At 34.8% G+C, this 24,050-nt stretch overlaps 1 protein-coding gene and 1 pseudogene across 2 annotated transcripts in view; one reads left to right on the top strand and one right to left on the bottom strand.

Annotated features, from left to right (window-relative positions):
• Window positions 1-24,050, bottom strand: part of ABCA5 (ATP binding cassette subfamily A member 5) — a 72,997-nt gene that overhangs the window by 25,821 nt on the left and 23,126 nt on the right. For both annotated transcript variants that reach the window (XM_023511207.1, XM_023511208.1), the window contains 11 exons: window positions 23,188-23,356; window positions 18,829-18,887; window positions 15,558-15,668; window positions 13,720-13,895; window positions 12,748-12,867; window positions 11,622-11,760; window positions 9,237-9,327; window positions 8,601-8,740; window positions 6,686-6,805; window positions 3,304-3,505; window positions 1,071-1,240 (listed from right to left, as the gene is read on the bottom strand). In XM_023511207.1, coding sequence (XP_023366975.1) covers window positions 1,071-1,240; window positions 3,304-3,505; window positions 6,686-6,805; window positions 8,601-8,740; window positions 9,237-9,327; window positions 11,622-11,760; window positions 12,748-12,867; window positions 13,720-13,895; window positions 15,558-15,668; window positions 18,829-18,887; window positions 23,188-23,356 — 1,497 coding nt within the window. The remainder of the gene's footprint in view (window positions 1-1,070; window positions 1,241-3,303; window positions 3,506-6,685; window positions 6,806-8,600; window positions 8,741-9,236; window positions 9,328-11,621; window positions 11,761-12,747; window positions 12,868-13,719; window positions 13,896-15,557; window positions 15,669-18,828; window positions 18,888-23,187; window positions 23,357-24,050) is intronic.
• Window positions 21,255-22,454, top strand: LOC105886634 (annotated as a pseudogene).

Here is a 24,050-nt window from a genome sequence, read left to right as displayed (position 1 = left end):
AAATGCATCTCCCCCCCCTCCAAAGAATGAAGGTTATATAATATACTGAGCAGCAGATTTTAACAATGAATTTAATAGTAATTTATCATCACCCCTAACACTATACTTACTATTTTAACACTGGGCAAAGGTTTTCAGTAATAGTAAATTAAAAAAATACACACACACACACACACACACACACACATATACATATACATTAGAATATCAGTGAAGTATCAGGAAATGTTAAAACCCCAAAGAGCTTGTGATCACCGAAAAGGTTACATAAAATGCAAATCTCTAATGTATTTCAGCAAGATTAAATAAACTAAGCTAAAGCTTTTGTGATGCTGTCCATGTAAATTTGTCAGAGTTAGCTAACCTTGATTTTCGCTTCAAGACCTTAGGACTACAAGCTATCGACAGAGATGGGAGATGTAGGAACAACATATCATTATGAGTAAATTGCACATTAGCTTTTAAAATCATGAAAATCCAAATCGTATGTCAGTTTTATATTTTTGAGCTTTGGTCAAGTGTGTCTGTTTTAAAAATTCTTTTTTTCATATTTGACAATTATGAAGTAACAATACCAACAGCAAATTCAAAAATATCCATTATAAATTTAATGTATTTAATTATAGGTATTTACATCTAACACTTATTTTTCTTAGTTTGAACTAATTCTTCAGGTTTTCTTTGAAGGATTAAACATTTCTATGTAGAAACATAACTGCATAAATGTTATGTACTTTAACTCTTCTAAAGGAAGTTTTTCAACTACTTAAGTATATTTCACTCATCATGAGCTTTGAGATAAAATAGCTGTTGAGAAAAATGTCACTACTTTTAAAAAAGGTAATTTTATGATTACACATAGTATAAATTACAATATTTAAAACTTAGGCCAAAACTTGATTTCTGTAATACATTTTTCAGCATCAATAAGGTAAGTATCTAACTTAGATTTCATACAAAGCATTTCTTTACCTTAAATATATTTTTAAAATCAAAATCTCTGGCCCGTATCTACACCTCAAACTGATACCCAACCCAATACGCATTAATAGACCTTCATACACTCTCACCAGTAGAATTTTGAAGAAGCAGACTTGTTTTATATTTATGAGGTTTCTCTTCACGTTTTAGGAAATATAAGTCTGGAGCAAGTTTGATGGGAACCACAGCATTTTTAAAGGAGTGATGCATCACAAACATAAAAATCTGAACTGCAAAAAAAATTAAAAGCAGAAGTAACCTGAAAAGAAAAAAAAATAGAGCTCAAGGTACATTAACATGTAATTCCACTAAAAAATCCTCCTTCACGTTGGTATAGATTTAAGCCCCATTTAAAAAAAAAAATCAGTGAAAAAACAAAAAAATAAAAAATACTCCAAAAAGATATAAATTCTAATCCCAAAAATGATCTCATGACAATATTGGAGGAAAAACCAGTATTATAAGACAAAATTAAGCATCATAAAAGTATATTTGAGGTAAGAGTCATTCCTACAGTTTCACAGGGCATATAAACATGGAGTTATAACTATTAAAGAACGAGACATTATGTCTTAAATGTCTGTCTCCATACTCCTGAAGTGAAATAATTCCTTTGCTGTCTGTATTCTAACCATTTACTTTCATGTATTAACAAAACTATTTTAGATATAAGGAAAGAAAGAGAAATACAATAAAACTCTGAATAATCGTTATCTTTGAAATTTCATCCTAATCACAACATAACTGCTGTCTCCTCTCAGGAGGCAAATCAGGGTCTACTACCAATGCTCTTTGGTCTGGAAGACAGCTACTTATCTGACTAAATATCTGCTATGACAAAATATCACTTAGATGTGACAAGAGCCACAACAAGTGGTTGGAGAACTTAGATCATCACACTTTATTTAGCAATGTATAATCTTTCAAATAGGCCATAATTTTTTAAAATAATTTTTAATTGTTATGAGTATACCTAAGTCAGCATTTCTAAAAGCATACTGCATTGAAGTTCAATTCCATAATAAGTTAATAAATATTTGGGGTTAACAAAAAATCATGATTAAATAATATTTAGAAATTCCAGGTTCAAAAAGTTGAAAAAAATATTTATAATTTCTCGTTTTTATATACTAATGAATGATTCCTTAATATAGGAAATACAATACGTAATATTTCCTAAATGAATTTGACCATAGAACACTTTTTGCTACAAACTAAATATCTGTGCCCTTTCAAATTTTTATGTTAAAGCCCTAACACCCTTTGTTTGGAGTATTTGGAAATACAACCAATTTAGATCAGATAAGGTCATGATGGTGGGGATCTTGCAATGGGATTAGTGCCTTTACAAAAAGAGACAGCAGAGAATGCAGACTAGTGCTCACCAAAAGGTCCTATGACCCCACAGCAAGATGGGGGCCTCCCCCATGCCAGGAAGAAAGCCTTCACCACGCCGGGGCTCTCATCCTGGACCTTAAGCTAGCAGAACTGTGAGAAAAAACATTTCTGCCATTTAAGCCACCCAGTCTGTGGTATTTTGTTTTGGCACTCCATGCTGATAAAGATACTTTGTTTTTCAGGGAGCATTTAATGAGAGTGGTGTTCAATTAAATAAACCTAACATCCTGACTTAAATTTTTTTTTTCAGTAATGCTTACATAGGACTAAATCAAATAATTAACATTTCTTTGATGACAAACAAATCTCTTCAAAGAGTAAATATATTTATATTTCAAACATATAAAAATATTCTTATCATTAAGTTCCTACTGTTACCATTTTGGATCTTACAAGATGGTATGTAAAGTAGTTAATATTATTTCCAAATAATTCAATGCCTCACACTCCAGGGAAACCTCAGAGAAGCTAAAGCTAACTTAGAAGATATCATTCTGATCTTAGATCTACTAGTCATATATCTTCATTATATTTCAGTTTCTTCATCTGAAAAATTCGGATGAAACTTATTTGTCCTGCTACTTACAAAAAAGGTTACAAACATTAATGGATATAAAAATATTAAAAAACATAAACACAAAATAAAATTTAAGGTACAATGACTAATTCAAAACTTATACAGTTAGGGAATATTATCTGTCTCTTTCTCATTTTACAGATGAGAAAATAAATGCTAATTTAAAGAAGAGTGAGGCTCTAACAGTACTATAAGCATCATTTTTTTCTGACACTGCAAAAACAGTTGTGATCTTTAAAAACTATATAAATTTACATACATCTACATTTTAAACATTAAGATGATAAATCTGATCTATCTGTATCCTTGAAAAATAACTCATCAGGCAGAAAAATGATTATACTTACACTGATCTCACCGATTTACTTTCACGTTTCAAAGAAAGGAAATGAAACTTTGCTATTGTATACATCTGCTGTTTCCAAAGGCTCATGGTGCTCATTAGAGAAGCCTTGGTTTCGGAAAGAATAAGTAAGCTCTGCTCCATTTCATCAAAAGATTTTAAATCCATTTCTTCATCTCGTGGCTGCTGAGTAAATACACTATAATCTTTTTGCCAAAACAAAGTAAAACAAAAAGAAAATTTTAGTATATTACTTAAGAAACATGACAATCTTTCTGAAGCATGTAAATGTTAAAGAAGCACACGTGTGGTGGTTATGCACAACAAATGAAACACTCCTAGCTGGGCAATATCTATGAAAGCTTAACATATGAATATCTTCCTTATGACCCAGAAAATCCCCATGAGGTATAAAACCAACAGAGGTATGTACAAAGGTTAACCTAAACACACGCACAAGAATATTCTTAGAAGAATATTCATGAGGATCCAAAATACTCATCAACTGGAAAGAAGCTAAATGACTATAAAAAAGTGAACGAATAGTTGTGAAATACACCTATAATAAAATAGTGTAAAACAATGAAAATGAACAAACAATTCTGTAGATACATATAACAACACAGTTAAGCCTTACAAATGTATAATACTGAGTAGAAGCCAGATACAAAAACAATGTACTGTGTAATTCCTCTTGCCCCAAAACAACCTGGGGTGCATGCCCATATTTAAGATCTTGTTATCTCCACAACTGTATAGTATTCAACTTTGATGTGAACTTTTCCTCTGTGACTACAACCTAACATCATATCTTCATCATACAACTGACTTCTTTCTTATCTCCATGTCTAACGTCCTTCCCTGCCTTTACTTGGTTTCTCTATTAAGATTTAGCTCCTGGTTCACTTTTTTCTGCCCAAATCTGCCTTTCCACTTCATCTGCAGTCTCTGGAAGAGCTAAGAACCAAGTGCCCATTTCAATATCATTTCCTGACATTTCTGAAGTTGTACGGGATCAACAGTAGTGTGATCATATAGATTATTAACATGACACTTAAAAGACATAGCAAACTCAATAATGTAAATAAGACACATTCAGATTACTTTTAATATTTAATATATATTTTTAAATACAGTGAAAACATCCTAAATGTATGCAGAATAAAAATTTCATGGTGGCTAACACTTGTAATCCTAGCACTCTGGGAGGCCGAGGAAGGAGGATCCCTTTGAGCTCAGAAGTTAAGACCCCCATTTCTACTGAAAATAGAAAAACAAAAAAATACCTGGCCATTGTGGTGGGCACCTATAGCTCTAGCTACTCAGGAGGCTGAGGGAGGAGGATCACTGAGCCCAGGACTTTGAGGTTGCTGTGAGCTAGGGTGATGCCACAGAACACTACAGCCTAGGCAACAGAGTAAGACTCTGTCTCAAAAAAGTTTTATTTCAAATTCTTCCACAATTTGTAAGGGTGAATTACAAGCAGAAAGTCAACTTCATCATTTCAAAATTTTAAAAGAAAGAAAAACTACAAAATCACATACAGTAACTTTTCAGATAAATCTTCTTTGATCCAGACATAGTAACGGGAGAAAAACTAAGAGCCCTAAAATACACTGCACCTCCATGGGCCACATTTAAAAGTGAGAATCTGATATCATAAATATATAACATTGTATACAGTTGGCAATGCTAACAAATTCCTATTTCCACACAAGGCTGATCTTTTATAATTTGATCACCAAAACCCATGAATGATAAAATTCTAGTAATAATTTTTTATAAAGTTTCAGATTTAGTTTATTATTATTATTTTTTCTTTTTTTTGAGACAGAGTCTCACTATGTTGCCCTTGGTAGAGTGCCATGGTGTCACAGCTCATAGCAACCTCCAACTTTTGGGTTTAAGCAATTCTCTTGCCTCAGCCTCCCAAGTAGCTGGGACTATAGGCGCCCACCACAACGCTCCTGACCTACCATCACAAAATTTGCAGCCAAAATTCCCCCCTGGGTTCCTTATTCCACAAACCTATCCCTTTCTCATTCACAGGAAATGACAATCCCATTCTCAGTTCTCAAGCTAAAAGCTTAGGATAGAAATTATTATTATTATTATTTTTTATTGTTGGGGATTCATTGAGGGCACAGAGAACTAGGATACACTGATTGCATCTGTTAGGTAAAGTCTCTCTTATAATTGCGCCCTGCCTTCAAGAGATGTGTCACACACTGTGACACTCCTGCCCGCTCTCTGCTCCTCCATAACCTCACCTTCCACCATGTGCTAGGTCATTAATTGTCCTCATATCAGAATTGAGTACACTGGATTCTTATTCCTCCCATTCCTAAATTCCTACTCAATCCATCAGCAAGTCATCACCATTACCAACAATAGGACCCAAATCTATTCTTTCTCTATTTTCACCCCTACCCTGTATGAGTTGGGATTAACTGTAATAGTTAACTATCCTCCTACTTCTACTCTTCCTTTACAATTCACTTGTCATTCAACAACTAGGATGTGTTTTATTCTGTTTTTTTGAGACAGAGTCTCACTTTGTCACCCTCAGTAGAGTGCCATAGCATCACAGCAACCTCAAACTCTTAGGTTAAGCAATCAAGTAGCTGAGAGGACAGGCACCTGCCACCCCCTCTGGCTATTTTTAGAGGTGTCCAGCTATATTTAGAGGCATCCAGCTATTTTTATAGGTGGGATTTTGCTCTTGCTCCAGCTCAGGCTGGTTTCCACTTCCTGACCTCAAGCAATCCACCAGCCTCTGTCTCCATCTCCCAAAGTTCTAGGATTAGAGGCATGAGTCCCTGTACCCGGCCTAAAATGTGTTTTTTAAAAATGCAACTGAGGTCTCCTTTGCTTTACAACTTTCTGGTGGTTTCAAATTGCACTAACAGATGAAATTCTTTTCAATACGTTCAATGGCAAAACAGGATCTAGCCTTTGTGACTTGGCTCTGTAACATCTTTCCATGGCTCCATCTACTGAGGCATTTTTTTATCCCTCAAAGATATCCAACTCATTTCTTAGTTAATACCTTTGTAGTTGAAATTTTCTTTATCTCTAACACTGTGCTAAAATCTTCAACTACCTGGATTTTTCTTCTTATCCAGGTCTCAGGTCAAACATCAACTCAATGAATTCTTCCTGATGATACAATATAAGAGTGCTGCCTTCCAAGACGACTTGGTTACTTTCTTCCTAACATCTATCACTATCAATTACTTATTATCACAATTACATATTTATTTACCTATTTATTTCTACCCTTCCATAACTAAAATAATATAATTTCACATGCTTACACAGTTATTTGTCTTGTTCGCCCTTCATATGGTTTATTTCCTAAAATGTTTTGTTAGTTTTCTTTTTACCTGCTTGGTCAATTTCCGCTTCAACTTCTAGCTTTAAGAACACATCTTCCAAAGTTGTCATGGAAACACCATAAGAAATAACACCCAAATTTGAATGTATGTCTAGAGCAGAAAACAAACCTAAAAGAAAAAGAAAGGAAAGAATGGTATAGAGTTAAGCATATCCTCATAAATTATTGTAAAATATCCTTTAAAAGGAATATGATCAAATTTACTCTTTTAGCATAGTGATTCTTTGGCCTTAAGGCACTTTTACCATTCTTATAAGCTGCTAAATACCTCAAGTAAATTTTGTCAAGGGACTGTATTAGGTATTTATAATATTGACACTAAGAAATAATTCATAGTACTTGAAATTAAAAATTAAAATATTACTATATTAAAAACAAAAAGGAAAATGTATTTCTAATATACAGAAATCATTGATACTTATTCTTTTTAAGATAACAAAAATAAATCTAACAAATGTTAACATAAATTTTTAAAAACCTATTTTTTAAAAGAAAAAAATGACAGTAGGACATTGTCTTATTTTGTATTTCTGCAAATCTCTAATGTCTGTTTTAACAGGGGACAAATGGATTCTCGTGTTTGTTCCTGCACTTAACCTGCTGTGATAGAACACATGTCATGTAATCTCTGGAAACAGTAGAATGATGAAAATCTGAGGGTCAAAAGACCAAATAATATCTTGGTATTATCAGGATAAAGTGCTAACCTCATAAACTCCTCAAGAAGACTTAGGGTCCATCCCCCAGAAGTTTCCAGAATAAACTTTGAAATCCAGTGAAATACTGTGACAATTCATCAAAGAAATACGAAAGGCAACAAAGTACAATAGGGGAAAGTATGAGGTCGAGCACCAACCTGCCTGGGCTCAAAACTCAGCTCCACTACTTTCTTTCTACCTGTTACCTTAGGTAAGTTCCTGAAAACTTTCTTCTATGCCTCAATTTTCTCATTTATAAAACAGAAGCAATAATAGTGTGAAATCTCATGTATTTATTGAAACATTAGAATAATGATATAAACTAACAATTGTCAAAAGCACAGACCAGCACCTAGCACAAGAACAGTTTCTATATAAATGTTATTAAGAACAGGAGATGAGTAAATATAGGCAGACAGAATGACAGGCAGAGTACATTAAGTTCACACAAGTACTTCAACCCAGTTTTTTGGGGTTTTTTGCAGTTTTTGGCTGGGGCTGGGTTTGAACCTGCCACCTCCAGCATATGGGGCTGGCACCCTACTCCTTTGAGCCACAGATGCCCCCCTAGTTTTTCATTTTTATTAAGTTACTAATTTGGGGAGAAAACAAATTAAGCTACTATAGAAAAAAAATTTCTAATTATGGTATAAATGCTATAAAAATTCTATACAACATACCTATATCCGTTTGGCTATTAAATAATTCCTAAATAAAGGAAGGAGACTTGAGTTTAAATTCCTCATTAAAAATGTTTTTAGAAGTCTCAATCAAAACAATTCAAGGGTTTACCATATAATTTATTATTAAATCACTAAACCAAAGAAGAACCTGAGACGATATACAAAGAAGTACAAACACACACACATATGCACCTTACTCTCAGGAGGCCTACAAGCAACCGTAGGGTAATTTTTTTCCTTGACAACAAAGTAGACACAATTATTTATACTTTTTACATGTTCTTAAGTATTTAAATGAACATATTAGCTACCATTTTTTGTTTGTAATATGTAAAAAAAAAAAAGTTAGCTTGTAGTATTTCTGGTTTTCAAAAACAAAATAAAAGCAGAATCAAAACATTAACTCTGGCCACCTGGGAAAAGGAAATACTACACAGAGAAATAAACAAAAAGAAAATCAAGAAAACCTATTTCCAATAAAATATCCTGGTTCAAAACCCAACAAACTTAATGTAACTAATACCTGAAAATTTGTCCATGTCCTTGAAAGGCAAGCTATACACAAGTTGTTGGTCATTCTGTTGTAATAAAGTAGCTTCTGGTATATGTTGTTTAACCAGTGATGAAAGAGATTCTGTGGCACAATATTTGTCTACGTACATGCTAAAGAATACCAAAAATCGTAATTTGTTAATGATTACTCAATAAACAACTAAAAGTAAATTACAAAGGCTTTAAATTAAATTTAGTGCCACAAAATAGGGTCACAAAGCATACTATGGCAAACCCCCAAAATAATAAAGTAGATCAAAAGTATAATAAAGAATAAAAGCAATAAAAAATTAATGATGGCCCAGTCCTGGTGGCTCATGCCTGTGCTAGCACTTCGGCAGACCAAGGTGGAAGGATTGCTCAAAGCCAAGACTTCAAGACCAGCCTAAGCAAGAGTTGACATCCCATTTCTACAAAAAAAAAAAAAGAAGAAAGAAAAATTAGCTGAGTACGGTGGTATGCACCTGTAATCCCAGCTACTCAGAAGATTGAGGCAGGAAGATTGCTTGAGCAACCAGCAGTTCCAGGTTGCAATATGCTATGCTACACTCTAGCCTGGGTGACAGAGCAAGACACTTTGTCAAAAAAAAAAAAGAATGAATGATACCTTAGGCGGTAGCCAATCCCCCATTTACTCTTGAGGAAAATTGAAGAACCAACACATTTCAGCATTCCTTGGGATATGACAGCTTTCCTATCTGTAAAAAGAAAATTTACATTTCAATTTCTAAGTTCAATATAATCAGCATTTATATTTTATGGATAATCATGACAGACACCCATATCACCCATGATCTCTCTTTTTTTTTTCTTTTGAAGACAAGAGTCTCTCACTCTGTCACCCTGGGTAGAGTGCTGTGGAATTATAGCTCACAGCAACCTCAAACTCTGGGGCTTGAGCAATCCTCTTGCCTCAGCCTCTCAGTAGCTGGGACTACAAGCAGGTGCCACTATGCCTGGTTAGTTTTTCTATTTTTAGTAGAGACAGGGTCTTGCTCTTGCTCAGGCTGGTCTTGAACTACTAAGTTCAAGCAATCCTCCCACCCTGGCCTCCCAGAACTTAGGATTACAAGTGTGAAACACCGTGCCTAGAGCTCTATGTTATGATCTCATTCAGCATCATCAACGACCTCATGAGAAGGGTAGTAAATGATCATCATGTATGTTTTAGATACAAATACTAAGGCATTAAGAAAATGTATTGCTTACACATATTTCACACAGCTATTAAGTAACAAAGTACCCAATCAGTCTGACTCCATTAAAAATCATGTATTAAATATTAAAACTGGGTTCTTTAATGTGTGTATGTACATAAAATTTTGCAGAAAAGAGTTAACAAGGCATGTTTGTGACTGCTATGCTTAAGCTGCTTACAAGGTTGGCCCAAAACTGGTATACAGAATCTTGGATTTGGGGAGGGATCCCAACTATTCTGTAAACAAATTAAGAATGGCTGGCTTGGTGCCCGTAACACAGTGGTTACAGCACCATCCACATACACCGAGGCTGGAGGGTTCAAACTTGGCCCAGGCCAGCTAAATAATGACAACTGTAACAAAAAAATAACTGGGCACTGGGGTGGGCACCTGTAGTCCCAGCTACTTGGGAGGCTGAGGCAAGAGAATCGCTTAAGCCCAAGAGTGTGAGGTTGCTGTGAGCTATGACATCACATTACTCTACCGAGGGCAACAAAATGAGATTCTGTCTCAAAAAAAAGAATGGCTCACTATGCCTAAACTAAAAAACAGTATGGTTTACAATGAACATGCGCTTTCCTTCTGGTAGTCTAGAAGTTTTATATATGCTAGATACAAGATGTCTATGACCAGTAGCCAATAACAATATTGCGTACTGAGTTTCTAAAAACCTTCCCTGGTAGACATTTCACACATGTTATTACACCTTTTATTTAATACTAAAGAAATTGGGGCAGCACCTGTGGCTTCAAAGGGTAGGGCACCGGTTCCACATACCAGAGGTGATGGGTTCAAACCCAGCCCTGGCCAAAAACTACAAAAAGAAAAAAACAAATACTAAAGAAATTAAGCAGAGGTGGTGCACAGTGGCTCACGCCTATAATCCCAGCCCTCTGAAAGGCCGAGGAGGATGAATTACGTGAGCTTGGGAGTTTGAGAACCAAGCTAAGCAATAGCAAGATCCCATCTCTACAAAAACAGCTGGGCACTGTGGCAGGTGCTGTAGTCCTAGCTACTCGGGAGGCTGAGACAAGAGTTGCTTGAGCCCACAAGTTTGAGGTTGTTGTGAGCTATGATGTCAGGGCACTCTACCCAGGACAACTGAGTGAGACTCTTGTCTCAAAAAAAAGCAATTAAGCACATCCTGAGTGACTTCACTGGCAGAAAACTCTTAGACGCTTGTGCGCCTGGTTTCCTCCCAGACATTGCCCCATGTGCCTTTTCCCTTTGCTAATTTTGCTTTTACTATAATAAATCATAACCATGAGTATGACTATATGCTAAGTCCTATGACTTTTCCTAGAAAATCACTCAACTTGAGGTGGTCTTAGAAATATCCAACACAAAACCATATCATTTAAAAAATTTTAAACTTTTTGCAATGAATACATACCAGCAGATAACAGCTTCTCTATTTATTTACCCCTCAGGATTTTATCTCTATATTCACCTTCCCTTTGAACCATGATCTTATTCTTCAAAAATAAAGCAAAAACTGGTGACTCATGCCTGTAATCCTAGCACTCTAGGAGGCTGAGGCAGGTAGACTGCCTGAGCTCATGGGTTCAAGACCAGCCTGAGCAAGAGTGAGACCCCACCTATAAAAATAGCCGGGCGTTGTGGTAGGTACCTGTAGTCCCAGCTACTCAGAAGGCTGAGGCAAGGGAATTGCTTGAACCCAAAAGTTTGAGGTTGCTGTGAGCTATGATGCTACAGCACTCTAATGAGGGTCACAAAGTAAAGCTGTCTCAAAAAAAATATAAAAAAATAAAAAATAAAAGCAAAAATCTTACCAGCAAGAATGTCCGCTTCATCCATGAAATGAGTACTGAATACCGTCACGCGACTGGCTTTTCCATATTTTAAAAGGTTCCAAACAATATGGCGAGAACAGGGGTCCATTCCAGCTGTTGGTTCATCCAGTAGTAATATCTGTGTGAAAATGGGTAGAGAAGGGCAGAGAATCCTCAAAAAAACTAAAATATTTACTATAATGTATGTGGACACTTAAAAAGTTTCCCATTTCAAGCTATTATTTTATAATCAGAAACATATCAGATTATATTATTTATAATCAGAAATATATGTAATCTAAGTTTTTCACCCATATTTAAGTTCACATAAATTTTAAAAATTATGAGTTTGGCATATGAATATTTTTCTGGGTTTAATCCTAAAATACTAAAGTCTGTAATATGTGAGTATAATAACAATCAGATAAATAAAATAAATTGTTAGCATCCTTAGCAATCAAATTTGTACATTTAACAATTGGTTTTTAGAAATGTTCTATTTAGTTCAAGGAAGCAATTTATTTTAAGATTATTTTCAATTTTAAAAACTAGGTGGCAGGATTAAAAAAGCAAATTAATTAACACAAAACCAGAATCCAGAGTCACGCCCAGCAGCAAGGGGAAGGTGGCAGGATGGTGGAGATCAGTGAGGACTCATCGTGGCTAAGTGTACAGACCTGGCTGCTTTCTTGCACTATGCAAGACAGGACAGAGAACAACACAACACAAACACATTCAAAAATAAAAGCAACAAAACAGTAACAAAATGAACTATTTCTCTGTATTTTTTCCATTTTTAAACTTTTATTATAAACTATGATTAATACAAATCATTCAAATTTAACCAATGATATTTTTTACCATATTTCCTTCAGATCATTTTTTAAAGAACCAAAACATGGCAAACGTAGCTAAAATCCTTATCTTCCATTCCTTTCATGAAAAGTAACCAATATTAGAACTTTCTGACTTCATTTTTAAAATCTCATTAATATGATTATATCCATTATAACAATTGCTTTATGAATGTTTATACTTTACATTATGTGTTATACCTCTCTAAAACCTGCTTTTTTATTCAACCCAATTTAAAATAATTTTATCTGTAAAACTAGCCTTTATTTACCTTTGGATTCCCAAGAACAGCAATTCCTAAAGACAGCTTTCTTTTCTGACCACCACTTAACTTGTTAGCATGGTTGTCTTTGATAGCCTGCAGGTCTAAATCTAGTAAAACCTTCTGCACCTGTCAAAGTAAGGCGTGAATAACGATATTTTAAAAATCACATTTATGTAATTATCAATATTACTTTTTAGTATTTTAAGCATTTAAGTAATATGTTTTTAAGTACTTTTTTTTTTTTTTTTTTTTTGAGACAGAGCCTCAAGCTGTCCCCCTGGGCAGAGTGCCGTGGCATTACAGCTCACAGCAACCTCCAACTCCTGGGCTCAAGTGAGTCTCCTGCCTCCGCCTCCCAAGCAGCTGGGACCACAGGCGCCCGCCACAACGCCCGGCTATTTTTTGGTTGCAGCCGTCATTGTTGTTTGGCGGGTCCAGGCTGGGGATTCGAACCCGCCACCTTAGGTGTACGTGGCTGGCGCCTTAGCCGGTTGAGCTATAGGCGCCGAGCCTTTAAGTACTTTTAATATCAAATTTTAAAAAGTTCCTATAGTATAATTTGGACATCTGTTTATACATAATTTTGCAAATAACAGGTAATAACATTGTTGAGGGAAAGGTCTATTTTACTTTTGTGCCTTCCTGAATAATGGGGAAGGAATAAGAAAGGATCATGGAGAAGGCGCTGAGTGTAAGGCTGGGGAAGGGGAATAGGGAGGGGAAGGGCAGGGCTGGGGAAAGAGAAGTGAAGGAAAAGATCAGATTGGAAGTAAAGAAAGAGGTGAGTATTTTCCAGATGAAATAAAAACTATTTTATGTGTGCTAAAACATTTAGCTCAAATTCTAATTCTCTGTAATGACTTTCAGCTTTTTGGCTCAGGACAGCTTTTATATTTACATTTTCAATTGTACAAGATACTTTAAAAGGTTATTATTAATAATTTACAGGAAATAAAGATTTCTATAAGAACAACATACTTCTTGTATTATATTGTTGGCTGGTATTCCTTTGATTGAAGCCAGAATTGATAAATTTTCTTCTACTGTCAAAACATCAAAGTGTATATCTAACTGAGGACAAATGCCAATCATTTTTCTTGCTTCAAACATTTCATCTATTTCTGAAACTCTGTATCCATATATTGATGCAAATCCTAAAAGAAAAATATATACTTCAGTATATATTAAATACACTATATTAACTGTATGCATTTGAAAATATTCTAATAACTTCTTTTGATGAAAGAGAAATATAAGAATCAACATAAATTTAGAAGCTATATCACATCTTCATTTCCATATTTGTATTTCAGTTATGTTTTATTCACATTTTACTTTCCTTCCAAGTCATATTACATAGTAAAAAGAGCAAGAAACTAAAAGCTTAACACTAAACATAAAAATTCATCGGTGCATTGTTTACACTTATAGTAGCATTATTTTCCAGACATAAAATAGTAGAGGGATCAAAGAACTGTAAGTTTTATCCCAGCTAGCTATGCTCTCTTGGGAAAATTACTTAATCTCTTTGAATTCCAGCTTTTCTCTTCTACAAACTTAAAGCTAGTATCTAAGAACTGTTAAATCAATGTGATATATGGAGAATCATAACAAAAATCATGACTTCTTATAAAAATGAAAGATGATATGACTACCATCAAGGAGAAACACAATTAAGAAGAACAAAATTATACTAATTTTAAAAGTTAATCTAAACTAAAAGGTTGAAATTCAGATTCAATACAATCTGGCCCATCTGGCCCTCTTACAAAGTAAAATATTAATTGTACTGCCACTGTATTTGGGTATTGTGAAATTATGGGGCTATTATACTGCGTCGTTACCTAAAAATCAATCACATAACAAAACTACAAAGGTCAGATAATTAAGTTTCCAAACTCGTCCTAGAAAAAAGTGCTTATACCTCATTGCTGAATATTCCTATCATCATCTTCAAGTACTCCCCTTGGGAGCTATGCACTCAGTTTACCCTTCAAAGCAATCTGGAACTCTTTCTGGAATGGCCATCAGAGCTGTCATCCTATGAGCTCTGACAGCTAAGTTTGCAAAGTCATACTAAAAAGAATGTTACATACCTTACTGCTGAGGTCACTCTGTTTAAAAGATGACCAAGGGCAAGTAATACGAAAGTGATCATAGTGATATTTAACAATGAGGTATGTAGCCCTTTTTCTAGGACAGGTTGGAGAACTTAACTGTCCAACCTTTTTTTGAAGCACTGCTCCTAAAAGTCTACCTTAGGAGATGGTATGCACATTTAACATTCTTTCCTTATTATGTAAGTAAATATGCGATATAAGCATGTCCAAAATTAGATCCCTTTAACTTAATTAAATGTGATAGAATCACTTTAGCATAGCGCTTATGGCGCCAGCCATATACACTAAGGCTGGTGGATTCTAACCCGGCCTAGGCCAGCTAAACAACAGTGACAACTGCAACCAAAAAACAGCCAGGTGTGGTGGGCACCTGTACTCCCAGCTACTTGGGAGGCTGAGGCAAGAGAATTGCTTAAGCCCAAGAGTTTGAGATTGCTGTGACCTGTGACACCACAGCACTCCACTGAGAGGCACATAGTGAGACTCTGTCTTAAAAGAAAGAAAATAATAATAGTAACCAAATGTATGTAGTCAAAAAAAAAAATCACGTTTACAGATACAGAAGCAGGTTTCAAATCATTGACAAAAGTCATTCAGTATACATTTATTAGATGAATAATCATTCTGTGACCCTCTGGTTAACAACACTAGCAAATTGAAGTAAAAAAAAATTTTTTTTAATCTGAAAAATCTCACCATCAGAAGGCGGGCACAGTCCACAAAGAATATTCATCAATGTACTCTTTCCCGTTCCACTGTGGCCAAGTAATGCCGTAATCTGACCCTCATATATGTCAAATGACAAATCTAGTTCAGGAAAAAAGAAGACGTAAAAGTGAGTTTTACTTCTATTCAGATATGCAAAATGATTCATAATACTTATGCAATCTTGAGGGCAATAAATTTACAGACATATTTAAAGTTAATTATTTGTTAGGGTCAATGGTATAAATAGTAAGAAAGTAAATAAAAATAGTTATTTGTTCATACAGTCAGATTTAGGGGGCACACAAAATATTTGGGAGGTTTTGTCTACTGGCTTTTGAGAATTCCCAAGGAATTTACAGGCATTTTAAATACACTGATAAAAAAATAGAAATTAACCAATAGTACAGGAATGGCTCAAAAGTTTCAATTTACTGTATAAATACCATGGGATGGATACACTGTATAGTGATGAAGAAAGACAGGAGATGGGGGTCTAAATTATAAACTAGAAATGCATTAGTCAAGACATTAAGCTAAGAAGGATAAAATATAAAACAAAATAGAAAAAGTCTCACATCTCAATGCCAGTAATCCAAGTTAAAAGATCAAAGGAAAATGGCAAACAAGAACACAGTTACCTTAAAGGTTCAGTCTAAGAACTAAGGATACAGCAGAAATCCAAGGTAAGACTATGAATATAATTATCTCAGAAGAGCAAAAAGTAACATATTGATACACTGTGTACACAGATGCATGCATGTGTAATCTGTGTATTTGAACTTACATAGCTTAGTGAAGCATTCGTTTTAGGTATAAAAGTCACTTCAAAGAAAATCAAAAGCAAAGTCAGGACAAGATAAGATGAGGCCAGAAAACAACAAAAAAGATAATAAAAATGTTATTTATTGGGTATCTATCTATTGGCACCTTACAACAAAACTTTTAAAATAACTGTGATATTATCTTCACAAGCAAATGCTGGTAAACTAGAAACTATAAAAAACTATAAAAAGTGAAAAGGCCGGGCACATAGCTCATGCCTTTTAATCCCAGCACTCTGGGGAGGTCAAAGCAGGCTGACTGCCTGAGCTCATGAGTTCAGGACCAGCCTGAGCTAGAGCAAGACGCTGCCTCTAAAAAAAAAAAAAATAGCTGGGCGTTGTGACGAGCACCTGTAATCCCAGCTACTAGAGAGGCTGAGGCAAGAGAAGTGCTTGAGTCCAGGCATGTTAGGTTACTGTGAGTTGTGATTTCACAGCACTCTATTAGAGCAACAAAGTAAGACTCTGTCTCAAAAAAAAAAGAAAGAAAAGTGAAAAGACAAAAATTTGAACAGGTAAGAGAAATTAACATTTCAAAAGACAGCTTGGCTTACTGATTAGACCCAACTAAAGAAAAAGTTAGTGAATAAGAAAAGTCAAAAAAAGTATCTAGACCAGCAATTCTCAACCTGTGGGGTCACGACTCACAGGAACTGTATTAAAGGGCTGCGGCATTAGGAAGGTTGAAAACCACTGATCTAGACTATCACACAGAAACAAAAGAATCAGTGAGATTACAGAATAAAAAAATAAATGGGATAAAACGAAAAACTATCACATGAAGCAATAATTCTAAGGAGAAAAGAGAAAATAAGACAGAAACAATATTGGAAAAGAAATGGCTGAAGATTTCTAAAACAGAAGCCATCAAGCCACAGACTCAAGAAGTACTAAACACCCAAAGCAGAATAAATGGAAAAACAAACAAAACCCTGAAGTACACTTTTGTAAAATAATTTTTAAAAAACCCTAAAAATAGAAAGATCTTTAAAAACAGTCAGAGAAAAGGAATACACAGTACCAACAACAGAGTTATAATAAAACTGATAGTTCTCTTTTCAAACTAAACAATGGAAACAAGACAACAGAATTACATTTTACAGCCCTGAAAGTAACTGCTAAGATTAAAATTATACATTCACAGAAATCCCCTTCAAAACTAAAGGTGGAAGAAGATTAAAAAAATAAAACCTGACAGAATATATCATTTACTCTCATTAAAGGAAATACTAGAAGATCTTCATGCACAAGGAAAATTATCCTAGATGAAGATCAAAGGTAAGAAATAATGAAGATAAATGATGCGGTAAATGTACCAGTAAATCTAACTAAACTTTTAAAAACATTATCTTTGGCTTAAAATAAATGTAGGATTAAAATACATGAAAATAAAAGTATATAAATTACAACATAGATAAAAGTAAGGTCTTGTCCTTTTATCTGAGAAATAGTAAAACACTAATTTATAAGTCAATAATTAGTCAAAGATGTACAGCAGATAATTACTAAAAGATACGTGTGTATAACTGAGAAGCAAATAAAGGGAGAATGAGAAATGGCATAGTAAGAAACACCAAATTGCTTCCGGTTCAGCTAACCTTTTGGAGAGAAGAGAACATGTAGAACAGGCAAACACCCCTCCCATGGCCCACTGGAGAAATCCGCCTGTTAAAAGCACATGCATGAGGTCATACTAAACACTAGCCAGACTTGGATGCTCCTAAAGTCACTTAAGAACTAATACAATCGTTTGAAGGCCTTAAGAAAGAGATTTCATGGGGGTGGGGTTCTGACTCAAGAATGTAAAACAGGTACCTGTGTGAGTTTCCAGCCTGTTATCTATCTATGAATTTTGGACTCAAGACTACAACTGCACCTCTTGCCTGAGTTTCCAAATTGCCCTATGCATTTTTGGACTGACCAGGTTCCACAGTCTCATGAAGTAATTTCTTAACATAATCCTGTCCAGCCATACCCTCACACTTGTTCTGTGTGTGTGCACGTGTGTATTCTATTGGTTCTGAGAACCTTGACTGACACAGTAACACACTGCTAAACATTCTGAAATTCATCTCAGGACAGTTCTCTATGACAAAGTATTATCAAGACCAAAATGCCAGTAGTGCTCAAATTGAGAAATTCTATATTAGACTAAGAGAATTTTTTAAAAAGCAACTAATACATATACACCATCATAATAAAATGAAAAAGAGACTTATGCAAATAATTGAATTTGTCATCTTAGAAGATAATTATGTTTTTGCTTACAACTTTGATGTTACTTTTATTACAATATTAATTATTTAAATAAATGAAAGGATCTCTAAAAGGAAGGCAGAAAATTATGGTATAGAAGCTTAAATTTCCCACAAACTATGTAAATTGTTTTTGCATTTGTAATTTAATGCCATGGACTAAACACTAGGAAAGCTACTTACTTCTCAAAGCCTCTACATGTTCACCTTTCTTTCTGTATGTCTTCTGAATGCCATTGATTCTGAAAAACAGTTTTCTATTTTAAGGATTTTAGCAATTTATAAGTGTGTGTTTACATGTACAATATTTTTTAGTAAAGCTGTTATGAATTATAGGAATATAGAGTACCTTCCTACTAAAACAACAAAGAAAATTGACAATAATTATACAATTAACCCTTAATTAAACTCAGGGGTTAGAGAATTCAACCTCTCACACAGTCAAAAGTCTGCATGTAACTCTGGACTCCCCAAAAAAACAAATTATCACCTTACCAATAACATAAGCAGTCAATTAACACTTACTTTGTATGTTACATTGTATATATATTCTTATCATAAAATCAACTAGAAAAAGAAAATGTTAAAATCATAAGAACACTGCACTGTATTTATTGATACCATGAATGTGCATCATCTGTGTATGAGGTGAACTGTCTAATATGGGAGACAACCACAGCTGCAGACCTTAATCCACAGATCAAACAAGTCAACTTTTTCTTTTAATTCTATAAACTTGCTTCTTGGGAATAAGTCTAGAATCACTAGGGGCACTTCCTACGGATCCCATGGTGTTATTCAAGGTTACTGTCCTGTGCTAAACATGATGAAAAATATGCCAGAACCACAAGAGATGATTTTTTATTGCAATATGAGATTTCCTGGAGAGATGAACTGCTCACGAGAAAAAAATCAATGACACACAGTGTTTTCAGCAGACACTTTCAACAGCTGAGCTCCCTGCAACAGGAGGCAACTCTGAGATCATAGTAGTACAGTATACTATAGTTAATTTTATGAAGCTATGACTTAATACTGCGCTTTTCTATTTGTTTACATTTCTCATGACTGCAAATGACACCATGTATGGTTAAGTGATGGCAAGTGTCTAAGTTTGGATAAAAATTAAATTTCAATAATATATATATATATTTTATGGCAGTAAATGATAAAATAGAGTAACATGTACATATATTTTACATATTCATGACAAATTTCACTTTTTTTTAAATTTCAGATTAAATTTTCTTTTTTTCTATTCCTAAACTACATAGTTCATTTGCAAATTTTTTCAAATTATTGCAAATCTCCAAAAACTTTTCCAATATATTCATCGAAAAAAAATTCATGAATAAGTACTTATGCAGTTTAACCTCATGCTGTTTAAGGGTCAACCAAAATTATTTTCAAGACACTACAAAATAAGGCTGGGCATGGTAGCTCACACCTGTAATCCCAACACTCTGGGAGGCCAAGGTGGGTGGATCCCTTGAGCTCAGGAGTTCAAGATTAGCTTGAGCAAGAGCAAGACCTCTTTTCTACCCAAAAAACAGAAAAACTAGCTGGGGGTTGTGGCAAGCACCTGTAGTCCCAGCTACTCAAGAATCTGAAACAAGAGGATCACTTGAACCCAAGAGTTTGAGGTTGCTGTGAGCTATGACACCATGGCACTGTCTCAAAAAAAAAAAAAAAAAAAAGAGAGAGAGAGAAAAGAAAAGAATAGTATTCCTCTCCACATTAAGTGCCATTTATTCATTCATTTTTCATGCTAAGCCAACATCTAAAAATAAATGAAGATGGCCAGGTATGGTGGCACATGTATATAGTCCATCTACCTGGGAAGCTTAGATGGGAGGACTGCTTAAGCCCAGGAGTTCAAGAATGCAGGAAGCTACGATCATCATGTCACAGCACTCTAGACCCTAAGCAACATAAGGAGATCCTGACTCAAAAGAATATATAAACAAACAAGTGAAGTATTTGATTCAGGCAGTTAATGGATTCCTTTTCATCTGACTAATCAAATACTTGCTATATCAATTAAGGGGAATATAAACCACATTCCATTTCACGTCAACACACATTTCAAATTTCCATACATATGAAATGATTCCCACATTCCGCCTTAAATTTTTTTACATTCTTTTAAAAAAATTAATGATTTTGTTAATCACTCCAAACTTTACCCTTGAGAAATCAAATCACTAGTCCACTGATTATATCTTAAAAATTTCGACTCTGCTTTTATACATTTTTCTTTAATTTAAAAAACATACTTTGTAAATTTTTGCTTTCATTTATTTTCTCCTTATTTATTTTTTAAATTTGGTACTGACTGATCTAGAAAAAATAATAATTAATTTCTTTGGTTTTTAAAAATTAAAGTGATGTTCTAATTATGTCACAAATCCCTAAAGGCCTATGAAATTAACAGAGGACAATTTAATATGTTATATAAGAGAATAGCAAGAATAAAATTATAAAATATTGGGAACTTTCCAGAACACTTGGTGGGAGGCAGAGGAGCAGTGGCTGCCTGAGCTGCACACAGCTAAACGCTCCTTTCCGCTCCACTGCATCAGCCTCTGCCCTCTCACCAGCTACAGAAAATGGTGAAAGAAACCACTTACGATGATGCTTTGGGAGTCAAACCCAATGCCACTCACGAAGAACTGAAGAAGGCATATAGAAAACTGGCCTTGAAGTACCACCCTGATAAGAATCCAAATGAAGGCAAGAAGTTTAAACAGATTTCTCAAGCTTATGAAGTTCTCTCTGATGTGAAGAAAAGGGAATTATATGATAAAGGAGAACAGGCAATTAAAGAGGGTAGAGCAGGTGGTGGTTTTGGCTCCCTCACAGACATCTTTGATATGTTTTTTGGAGGAGGAGGAAGGATGCAGAGAGAAAGGAGAGGTAAAAATGTCGTACATCAGCTCTCAGTTACCTTAAAATAGTTATATAATGGTGCCACAGGAAAACTGGCTCTGCACAAGAATGTGATTTGTGACAAATGTGATGGCCGAGGTGGCAAAAAGGGAGCAGTAGAGTGCTGTCTCAATTGCCAAGGTACTGGAATGCAAATAAGAATTCATCAGACAGGACCTGGAATGGTTCAGCAAATTCAGTCTGTGTGCATGGAGTGCTGGGGCCATGGAGAATGGATCAGTCCTAAAGATAGATGTAAAAGCTGCAATGGAAGGAAGATAGTTCAAGGGAAGAAGATTCTGGAAGTTCATATTGACAAAGGCATGAAATATGACCAGAAGATAACATTCCATGGTGAAGGAGACCAAGAACCAGGATTGGTGCCAGGAGATATTATCATTGTGTTAGATCAGAAGGACCATGCGGTTTTTACTTGACGAGAAGACCTTTGCACGTGTATGGACATACAGCTGGTTGAAGGATTGTGTGGCTTCCAAAAGCCAATATCTACTCTTGACAATTGAACCACAGTCATCACCTCTCCTCCAGGTCAGATTGTGAAGCCTGCAGATATCAAGTGTGTGCTGAATGAAGGCATGTCAATTTATAGTAGACCATATGAAAAGGGTAGACTAATCATTGAATTTAAGGTAAACTTTCCAGAAAACGGCTTTCTTTCTCCTGATAAACTCTCATTGCTGGAAAAACTTCTACCAGAGAGGAAGGAAATAGAAGAGACTGATGAAATGGATCAAGTAGAACTGGTGGACTTTGATCCAAATCAGGAAAGACGGTGCCATTTCAGTGGAGAAGCTTATGAGGAAGATGATCAACATCCCAGAGGTGGTGTTCAGAGTCAAACCTCTCAATGGGGCCAGTGAATGACACTCATGTGGCATTTTATGTGCAGTAACGAATGAGTGAGGGACCGTAATCATAATATGCTCACTACTTGCTATTGTTTCTGTTTTAATATTCAACTATAGTAGTGTTTTAAAGGTTATAAAGAATAAATGCAAATATAAAAGCTCTGACTTTGCCCTGTATGTATGACTTCAGTGTGCAAGAGGAAATTTAATACCTGTCAAAAATTACTTTAAAAAAGAGCTCCCCTAGCATGTGTTAGGCCAAACCTTGTAACTGATTTCAGCTGTGTACATGAATAAGCTTAGAATGAAATGCTAAGTGTATATATGGGCTTCAGTGTATGACCTTTCATTGTTAGGCTATGAAATTAAAACTCTGTATTTGCCTGGTAATCAGATAAAGAAAACTTAATTTGTAAAAGAAAAAATTGTAAAATACTTATTTTGCTTTAATCTGCAAAACAGGAAAAGTTTTAAGTTTAATTGTATAAACACTGGGTTTATTACTTTTAAAAATTTCTACTGAAACATAAAATTTCAAACCAAGCAATGACTCTATTCTAAGTGGTTGCAAAGGAAATAAAAACATAAAAGAAAAGCAGCCCTTATTAACACCATGTTTTAAAGTCATGAAGTGCCTATCAAATCTAAAATACCATACTTACATACATCTTTAAAGTATAGGAGTTAAATATGCTAGATTCCATCGGCAGTTCTTACACCTAAATTGCCAAAGATTGAATCATACCTTATGGCTTCTTTTCCTATAAATTCTGAAGAAACAGGCTCAATAATTTCATTTAAACTAATATTCCCATTAACATTGCCTTCTGATAACTCCTTGTAATTTCTTTTGCTCTTTGACCAATATGATGGCTTCAGAAAATATAAAGATGATCTCCGTAAGCCAAATTCTCCTGAAAAATAAACATTAAAACACTGAGTTACCATATTCAGTTTTTAAATCATAAAGGCAGTATTTGAAACACATGATGACCTACATCTAAAGTGTAGGTATCAGTCCACAATGTATATTTCCAAAGATCATGTTGTACACAATCATTTTTGTCTTTTAAAAATAATAAAGTCTAGGTATAAAGTGTTATATCAATATTACATGATAAAAATCATTTTTATTGACAAATAATTCTAGTCCATATATAATTTCAGAGGTGCTGAGAGTTCACAGGGACATAAAGGTAAGTAAAGCATATTTTCTGTACTCAAGAAACTTATATCTTACTTATGGGTACAAGTATATACCAAATGACTAGAATACGATGCAAGGTGAATGAGCTGAAGGCCTGAATGGGTGCTCTCATAGGTGGTCTGCACACAGGTAGTATTAAGAAAAATTGTACAGTTCATGGAGAAGACTTTACAGAATTAGGTAAGCATCAAGCAACAGGACAGAAAATGCGACTTAGAAACGGTAGACAGTAATAAATGCCCACATAGCATGTTCCATTTTTTTCCTTTCCCCACCAAAAACCTATAGCCCTCCTTGTTTTTGAAATATTTATTCTATTAGGTTAAACATACGTTTCACAAGAATCTCATCCCAACCACAGAGAAGATGCCAGCTGATTTAATCGGCACTTGGCATTCCTC

Source organism: Otolemur garnettii, unplaced genomic scaffold, assembly GCF_000181295.1.
Source record: "Otolemur garnettii isolate 467f Iridium unplaced genomic scaffold, OtoGar3 scaffold00018, whole genome shotgun sequence".
Classification (NCBI taxonomy): Eukaryota; Metazoa; Chordata; class Mammalia; order Primates; family Galagidae; genus Otolemur; species Otolemur garnettii.
The sequence above is the reverse complement of the archived record's forward strand: the minus strand, read 5'-3'. Positions and strand labels throughout refer to the sequence as shown.